The sequence below is a fragment of the Toxorhynchites rutilus genome, chromosome 1, assembly GCF_029784135.1.
Source record: "Toxorhynchites rutilus septentrionalis strain SRP chromosome 1, ASM2978413v1, whole genome shotgun sequence".
Classification (NCBI taxonomy): domain Eukaryota; kingdom Metazoa; phylum Arthropoda; class Insecta; order Diptera; family Culicidae; genus Toxorhynchites; species Toxorhynchites rutilus.
In genome coordinates this window covers 162028384-162037941 of record NC_073744.1, presented here as the reverse complement: position 1 = coordinate 162037941, position 9558 = coordinate 162028384, and the positions used below count along the sequence as shown (strand labels likewise).

At 42.6% G+C, this 9558-nt stretch overlaps 1 protein-coding gene across 1 annotated transcript; it reads left to right on the top strand.

The window, feature by feature from the left end:
• Nucleotides 1–448: 448 nt before the first annotated feature.
• On the top strand, nt 449–2746 carry LOC129764586 (transferrin). The gene is made up of 2 exons (XM_055763808.1): nt 449–2130; nt 2190–2746. The coding sequence occupies exons 1-2, from the start codon at nt 464–466 to the stop codon at nt 2665–2667; spliced, it is 2145 nt and encodes a 714-aa protein (XP_055619783.1). The 5' UTR covers nt 449–463; the 3' UTR covers nt 2668–2746.
• The last annotated feature ends 6812 nt before the right edge of the window (nt 2747–9558 follow it).

Below are 9558 nucleotides of genomic sequence, written 5' to 3'. Positions count from 1 at the left end.
CCTCAAACCATGGTTCAAAAGTCTGGACTTGAGTCGGGACTTTATTCGCACCTTCTCCCGACTCATGTCCAATCACTGTTCGTTAGACGCGCTACTCTTTCGTATTAATCTTGCCGACAACAATCTTTGTGTTTGTGGCCAAGGTTACCACGTAAATTTTAAATTAAAAAAAAATGGCTCTTTCCAAAAAGTAGTCTAATTATTTTTCGAATATTTAGAGTATGCAAACTTGCTTAAATGACCCATGTCTTTACACCCACAACGTTTCACTACTATCTGAGATGGTGCTGCCAACTCCTAAGACGAGTTGGCGTGAAAGCCGTCATATGCAACACAACTTTCGCCATCTTAAAATATGTGTAAATCTTGCGAACATAAAGCTTTTTTTTTTAAATTCAAATACATATAATTTTTTTGCAAGGTTGCTCCTCCGACACATGCTGAAACCGTCCAGTGCCAATCCATGGTCAACAATCGGCACTCCACCCCACTGACCCCTAGGCAACGTGATAACGCACGACGATCATTACGAGCCGCACAAACGATCGCGCGTGAATCACCGCCTCACGCCAATATGTGTGCGCGAAAAACCCCCGTGTGCGCACATAGAGACAACAAACCGACCACACACACGGGACCGGGCCAGTATAAATTCGCACGATCGCAGGTCATTCAGTCGATCGCCCGATCAGTCGCTATTCGGTTGAGGAAAATGAGAACCCTAGTAATTGTGGCAATTCTGGCCCTTGGTGGCGTCTGCCATGGCGAGGATGGCCAAAAGGAGACGTTTCGACTGTGCGTCCCGCATCAGATAATCGAAGCGTGTCGGGATTTGATGGCCAAGCCGGAGGCTTCGGTGCAGGTTGAGTGCGTTGTGGGTCGCGATCGGATGGATTGTCTGGAGAAAGTGAACGCAAGGCAGGCGGATTTCGTAGCGGTCGATCCCGAGGATATGTACGTGGCCTATCATATGGCCAACCAGGACTTCAGCGTGTTCACTGAGTTTAGAACGGCGGAGGAACCGAAGGCGGAGTTCCGATACGAGGGTATTATTTTGGTGAGAAAGAGTGATAACTTCGGCAGTTTGAGTGATCTGCGCGGGAAGAAATCTTGTCACACGGGTTATGGTCGTAATGTTGGGTACAAAATACCGATCACCAAGCTGCAGAAGCACGGTCTGTTCAAGATGGCGGACGATCCCGAGCTATCCCCGTTGGAGAGAGAGCTGAAGGGTTTGTCGGAGCTGTTCTCAAGCTCGTGTTTGGTTGGTCAATATTCACCCAATGATGAAGTGAACAGGCTGCTCAAGAAGCGCTACTCAAACCTGTGTGCACTTTGCGAAAAACCGGATGTGTGCGATTATCCTGATAATTACTCGGGCTACGATGGAGCTATCCGGTGTTTGGTGGAAAACAATGGCGACGTGGCCTTCACAAAGGTGATTTATGTGAACAAGTACTTCGGTTTGCCGGTGGGAGGAGCACCGGCCCAACCAGCGTTGAACCCGAATGCTCGCACCGATGATTATGTGTATCTGTGCGAGGATGGCACGACTCGTCCCATCACTGGACCGGCCTGCTCCTGGGCTCAACGACCCTGGCAGGGATACATGGGCAATGGTGACATCAATGCGAGATTCCAACGACTCCAGAAACGGCTCCAGCAGTTCTACGAGGAAGCCAAGAATTCGGCCAACACAGAGCAAGCCAGCAAAATGTGGGTTGATCGGAAAAATGTACTCTTTGATCGGGAGAACCCGGTGCAACCCGGAGATCATCTGAATCGTGCCCAGTACAAGGATGTGATCGAACGGGATGGTCCCTACCAGTACAAGATTAAGCTGTGCGTTACCTCCGAGCTGGAGCAGAAGAAATGTGAAGTGATGCGCAAGGCTGCCTACTCGCGTGATGTCCGTCCGGAGATCCAGTGCGTTCTTAAGGGCAAGAATGGCTGCGTCAAGGCTGTCCAGGACGGGGAAGCGGATGTCGTTGTGCTGAAGGGCGAGGAGCAACATGCCGCCAATACGGAAGCGTTGAAACCGATCCTGTTCGAGAAGTACGCCGAAGAGGACCTGATGGTGGCGATCGCTGATAAGGATGCCACGCGTGATCAGCTGCTGAAATCGACTCTGTAAGTATGGTGAACCTATCAAAACTTTCAAATCTATATCCAATACATGCTTTCGACAGAGAATTCGACGAGACGGATACGCGAGCCCTATCGGCGGCCCTCTTCCTCAATGACAAGCGCCAGAAGGCGGTCTGTCCCAACAAGCTGTCGTCCGTCCCCAACTCACCGATAAAGATCATCTCCGCCCAGGATCTCACCCGTCTCGGCACGAACAAGAAGCTGGTTTGCCCTTCGCTGGAGCTCGAACCGATCGCTAACTACGCCTCGTGCAACATTGATTACACCCTGCCGACGGGAGTTTACGTTCGCAAGACGGTTTCCGGCCAAATCGAGGACAACATCTCGCATGCCTTCGTAACCCTGTCGGATAAGTTTGGTCACGGGGCACGGGGCGAGGTTGTGTTCGATATGTTCGGTGAGTTCGAGCCGGGAGCGAAGAATGTTCTGTTCCACGATCGGGCCGCGAAGCTCGGCCAGGCCGACAACAGGGTCAGCGAGGTGGATCAGGCCAGCTACCAGCGATTGATGTGTCTGTAACGGATAATATGTTATTTGTTTTTCTAAATAATATTATACAATAATCTGAAGTATAAATACATACCACAGCAACACATTGTATCAAGCGTTTGTGTTTTGGGTCAACCTTCGCGCGGGTGATAATATGGTTGTCAAATGTTTGCGTTTGCAGTGGTGAAGCACCTGTGCAACAGATACGCGATTTCATGCGTCGTTTGTATAAACAGCCGTTGTATCAACGGACACAATGTGTCAACATAATGGCAGCTTTTGTGCTGTTTCTCGAGGGTGATTTTTTCCCATTCCCCCTTTGAAATGTGTCTAACGTCGGGATCCTTGTTTCTGAATCGAATGGTTTTGGTCCATTTCCCAAGACTTATGTTGGGATTTTAAGGAGAAAGTCAGTGTTACCAAACCATTTTTGACGTAGAACTACGTCTTTCATTAAGGGTGTCAAATCAGAAAACAGGTCACGTTTTTATGAAATAAAGTTAACATTAATAACTATTTTTTCCGCGAACGGATTTTGGCGATTTACATACTAAACGAATCGGAAATTCCGTAAGATTTGTTTAATATGCAATACAATAGAATAGTTCTGTCCATTAGAGTGCTTTCCCGAACAGAGATATCAATAACGAGCAACTTATCGACGACCAACGGAGGGGAAATCGCAGGATTTCAAGTCTCCGTGAACAAAGGAAAAGAAGAAGAATGAAGGGGAATACTTGTCTAGAGTATAAACAGTGGATCTCGCTGAGGCAAACTTTCATTCGGCATCGGACTGTTGAGTAATCCCGTTCACTTTGCTTTCGCTGCGCTTCGGTCTAAGATTGGACTCCACCAGGACTCCAACTTGGAAATCGTCGTTTGATTTTTCTGTTCGTTTTTCGCGTTATTCGTATCGTGTGTTCTTCTTTCCGCGTCATAAATTGGACGCTTCGCGTAGTGTGCGATGAGCAAGAAGAAGAGGAAGGCAGGCTCGAGCCCTGCAAAAAACGAACGCGTTATAGACACCACTCAATCTTTTACTTCCGGATATTATATTCACACCGTTAACACGAACAACCGTTCTTCGTTAGAGTCCAAGGAAGAATAATATTTTATTTATCTGTTCCTAAGATATTCCAAGGCCTGCCCTTATATACATTTCTCTACAATCCCTCCTTGTTTTTATTGAAATTAAATTAATGTAGCACATAATCCTTGAAGTGATGAGGTTCTCTACACATTCTCTTGTTTGGATTATTATGTATTTCTTCATCCTCAACTTTATCCAATTGTTCGTTCTTATCTTCATCTCCGCTTCCTATTTTCTTCAAATGTGCAACGTTACGCCTATATTCTCTTCCGTTTTTTATACATTTCAAAATACAGTCTCCTCCATTTCTCCGTGTAACAACAAATTCTTCGTTTATGAAATCGGTGTCCAACTTATTGCCCTTTTTCATTCTCCTTATTAATACTATATCCCCTATTCCGATTTTACGATCATGAGCCTTCCGCTTCGTGTCACTATACTGCTTTCCTTTTTCTTTTTGCAATAGATCCATGTCTCGAACTTCCTCGTCATTTAACAGGTATAATGGAACTTTAGGCAGTTTACTTCGAATACGTCTTCCAAACATCAACTCTGATGGCGATTTACCTGTAGTGGGATGATTAGTTGAATGATACACAAGCAAATATTTACTTAGTTCATTTCTCCAATTCTTCCCCAATTCTTGTGCAATCCGTAACCTTTTCAGAATTGTCCTATTTTGTCGCTCTACCTCGCCGTTCTGTTGTGGCCAATATGGAATGGTATTCACTAATTTTATACCATTTTCTGCACAAAATATTTTGAATTCATTACAAGTTTCACTAAATTGTGGTCCATTGTCTGTTCTTAATGAAACTGGAAATCCATATCGACCAAAAATAATGCTTAACTCTTCAATTACAGCTGGTGCAGTAGTAGTGGACATCTCCTTAACTTCAACATAACGACTATAATAGTCAACTACCACCAGTAGATACTGACAAATCTACTGCAACATCTTCCCATGGTGCTGAAGGCATTTCTTTTCTGACCATTGGTTCCGGAGCTTCAGGTGCAGATACTAAACAGCAACCTCGACATTCTTTCACAAATTTTTCGACATCTTGATCTAGCTTCGGCCACCATACATTGCTTCGTAAATGAGTCTTCATCATTCTGCTACCTGGATGTCCTTCGTGCGCCAATGTGAGTACTCTCTGTCGCAGCTTCAATGGGATTACTAAACGATCAGTCCGCAATAATACATCCCCGACTTGACATAGTTCTTTGGCAATAATTCTATATGTCAATGGAAGTTCCAAATGTCGATCCACTTTGATTAACTCCAGTACATTTTGAATTTCTTCATCCTCCATAGACGCTTTCTTAATTTCCTCCCAACTCAATGCCATCGCATTAGCCGCAGATGTCACTATTTCTCGGATTATTAATTCTTCACTGTTGTCAAAAGGCTCAGGATCCAAAACTGCTAATCTGGACAGTGCATCAGCTGCGTTGCTATCACCAGGGATATGCACCACATTGTACTCGAAAGCTTGTAAACGTAACACCCATCTTTCTATTCGGGCACATGGCTTGGATCGAGGTGCAAACAAAAATTGCAACGCTTTGCAATCTGTAATTAAATCAAACGATCGTCCCAATAAATACACTTGGAATCTTTCCACTGCCCAGACTAAAGCAAGAGCTTCTTTCTCTGTCTGACAGTATCTCGACTCTGTATCAGTTAACGATTTTGAAGAATAACTGATAATGCGCACTTGTCCTTGACTATCATATTGAGCAAGAATAGCCCCCAGTCCAACCGGGCTTGCATCTACTGTTACTGCTGTTATTAACATTGTAATATCCTAGTCGTCCAACTTCACTCATTTTTTTCTTAATTTCTTCAAAAGCTTTTGAATGTAGCGATTTCCACTCAAAAAACAGGAAGTGGGTTATATCTATGGTATAACCGCAAGAGTGACGTAGGACTATCGTTGATTTAGAGATCATTTGTTTGAAGTTGAATCTAAATCCATCCTGAATGAATGAATAAATAAATATTTGGGTGACTTCAAAAACGAGAGTGTTACGTTGGAGCATCAAGGTTTTATGCATCCAATATTGGATACAAAAAACCTTTCTTTCCTGCTAACTGCACTTGATTGACAAATCACAAAACCATATGTATGTGGTCGCAGTATTATATGGATAGAAAACATTAAAATAAACTCGCTTGAATGTAATTTTCAATTCCAAGGGGAACTGGCAGATTATTTTTCAGCAACGATCATTTCTTTCCAGGTTTCCTCTCGATAACCAGCAAACGAAAAGAGTTGCGCGCGTGTATGTGTGTGTGTGGCGGCTGCTTCTATGTCTTCCCGAGGAACCGTATTTCGATGCTGATACTCTCTTGGTCACGAGAGTATCAGCATCGGCTTTTCTGTGCTCCCTCACAGTTAAAACAAACTGATTGCATTTCAGGTCAGGTCAGGCCAGGTAATGAATCCCTCGATCCCTCGCCGTTCAGCTCGTTCAGTAACGATGTTGTCTTGTCGATGTCCTCAGGCGTCGTGCACAAATTACGTAACGCTAAAAATCCGAATTCTGAACCACCTCTCCCCTCCCCCCCTTTCGTAACGCAATTTCCTATCTCTAATAAACAGAAAGTAACGCAACATCTACCCCCTCCCCCCTTATCGCGTTACGTAATTTGTGCACGACGCCTCACGAAAAATGAATCGGTTTCACCACCACAATATCATTTCAGTATGCTTTTCGTGCGTGATTGAATCGAGAGAAGGTGTGGTTTACGATGGCAATTTGGAAGGCAAACTAGAGGAGAATGAACTCTCTGAGTATGAAAATTTCGGCGACTGAGCAATAATCGATTGAAAATTATATAATTTTCGCGATAAGAAACATTTTCCGTTTTTCATGTTATGCATCCAATATTGGATACGAAAATATCCTACTGATGGGAAAGAATATTCTTCAGAAGCTTTCCAGCTAATTACACTTGATTGAAAAATTACGAAATCAAATGTATTTGGTCGCTGTGTTCGCCATATAATTAGAAAACATTAAAATAAACTCTTTCGCATGGATGTATTCTTCAATTCCCAGGGAACTGGCAGATTATTTTTCAGCAACGATTAGATCTTTCCGGAATTTTCTCGATGCTGTATGGTATCCACACAAAAATTCTCGTTTCAGTTTGGCCTGTAAAACTTTTCTAAACTCTAATCCATCAAATTTGGAGCCCTGAAAAGGGCCGTTGATTATATGCTAAGCTAATATAGCACCCTCTCCTTGGATTCGATGGGCCAGCTGAATGTCCTTGGGCATGATGTGACGCGTTTTGCGTGGATAGCACACAAATTGGTATCTTCGAATAAGCCTCCTGCAGCGTCATAGCCGCGGAACTTTGGAAGCGCAAGTCGGTTTTGAAGTCCTGAGCAATTCCACGATCCAAATGCTGCAAAGGTAGCTTGCGGATCAGAAATTCGGTCGACTTCCGATAGCGATGAATTTCACGCAAAGTTCCCGGTCGATAGCGATGTGGCTTCTTCACCTATCCTGCGGCTGGTGCGCTTATCCGAGCTGCTTTCGTGTGCCTTACCACTGAAAGACTAACTAGCTATCTGCTTGGTCCCAAACAAACGAGTCGTCACGGTGCGAGAGTAGAGTAAGAAATGAACGAAAGCAAAGGAAGCGTCATTTTATAAACCATAAAAGTATACGGCCTTATTCTGCGTGTCGTGTGAGGTGAGATGACAATTGTCACTTATGTCACGCGATTCCACCAGGCGTATGCCGTGAGAAATCTCACTTGAATGAACTCTCACTTTATTCCCGCTCTCAAATATACGTGACGATTGTCACATGAACTGGGATTTCTAGGTGACAATCGTCGACATGTCTTGAGGTGTCGACAGTGCATGAAAACAAATGAAAAAAGGAAGAGGAATAATAAGTGTTTTTTTGGGTCGTATAGAATCGATAGTAATGGTATTATATGTATCAATAAATTCAATTTATCTTCAATTTTCACAGTACGAAAGACAAATTGCAAGTAGTTTGTTTTTTTTGTGAAAGCGGTAGTGAGTCCTCAATTGGACGAATAAGCACACCGAAATTATTTTCATTTCATGAAATCTATTTATTTTCTCTAAAATATATCTATCATATGGGTCTTGTGTTTCATCTATCTATCCGCGAGTCATCGTCACCGAACTGCATATCCATTTCAGTAGCCGTGGTATATGCCCGAGCCGGAGCCAGAGCAACAATTTAACACTGAGAGTGCAGAGAGCAGCAGCAACTACGACCAAAACAAACAAAAATGCTAAACTTTACAGGATGCAATCAACTGTTTCACCAAATCTAAATCAAATACCTGCAAATTCGGCAGAATGTCCTGATACACTAACAACAGGCCAGGTTAAATCAGATCTATAGATACGGTACTGACTGCAGCAAAACAAATATCTGACCTCTCTGAGCGAAACAAATAAAATTCTGGGATGCCAGATGTTTTTTCTCAAATATATGCGATAAAAATCTGAAATATTTGTAAATATGTGCTAATGTCTGACATACTGACCAGCTTCGTTTATCATATGGAATCAATAATGTTTTGTCACTATTTTAAATAGCCTACAGCAGGAATAAAAGGTTGTGATAAAAGTTAAATGTCTGCAAATTCGTGAACACATGTGCGAATGTGGCATCTCTGATCAGATTTGGCAACCAGCAGAATGAACGCCTTGTCACTTGCTGTTCATCCTCTCACATACATCAAATGAACCTCTCACGGCATCCGAAACGACTGTAGGAATAGAGTGAGGAGAGTTGCGTGATGGTGATGTGACAATTGTCATCTCACCTCACACGCCGCGTAGAATCAGGCCGATAGAATCTAAACCCCACCCTTATTATATTCGTTGCTTACCCTGACAGAGAAACGAATAACATCGAAGTAAGTATACAGTAATGTATTTGAATCCGGACACTTTGCGTTACATTTAATACCATACCGCAGCCACAACATTTTCTGCATGTTGAATTAATGCGATTGAATAGTAACTATCAAGAAACTATCAGTAACTATATTAGCAACTATTAATCGCATAAATTCAACATGAAAAAAATGTTATGGCTGTGGTATGATATTGAATGTAATGCAAAGTGTCCGGATTCAAAAGCATTACTGTAAAAAAGAATTAACTCGACTGAAATTTTTTCGGTTCGGCCTGCAAAAACGAAATTAAGAGCCCCCGTCGACTGCAGACTGACTTGTCGACCGATAGTTCGGTCGGCTTCTTAATCAGTACGGAGAAAAAAAGTCTGTAGTGTACAGCATAATGCATAGACGTAAGTATGAGCTTCCCCATTTCACATTCCAATAAGATTAATGGGTTTCCAAGTGGACGCGCTACATACGGATACGAATGATTTCAATAACCTGTTTTCGAAGATATCATTAAGCTATTGAAACAATTTTTCGACTCAATAAACAGCAATCATATAACTCTTGGACATTTTATCTTTTGTATGAAATGATTATCATACTGTTCCGTTGATCCGAGGCAGAATGAATCACGCTTAAAGAAGGAATGGATTTTTTCTTGGAATTTAGTCAGCAGAAATAATGCCCTTTCCCAACAATTAAAAACGACAAACGGTAAACAGTTTCATCAAAGTGATTTCTTCGATATGGGGATATATTCACTACATCATGTCATATATTTCATATTCTTCATTATTAAATCCATATCCATGGCACCTACCGGTAACGAATTATTATCGAAACCACGATTTTCGCTAAATGCTCCTTTCAGTTCGGCCTGTAAAAAACTTTTCTGTACTCTAATCCATCAAATTTG

Coding starts and splice junctions, on each gene's coding strand:
- LOC129764586 (XM_055763808.1), top strand. CDS start 464: ATGGTCAACAATCGGCACTCCACCCCACTGACCCCTAGGCAACGTGAT. Junction 2,131..2,189: donor CAGCTGCTGAAATCGACTCT/GTAAGTATGGTG, acceptor TGCTTTCGACAG/AGAATTCGACGAGACGGATA.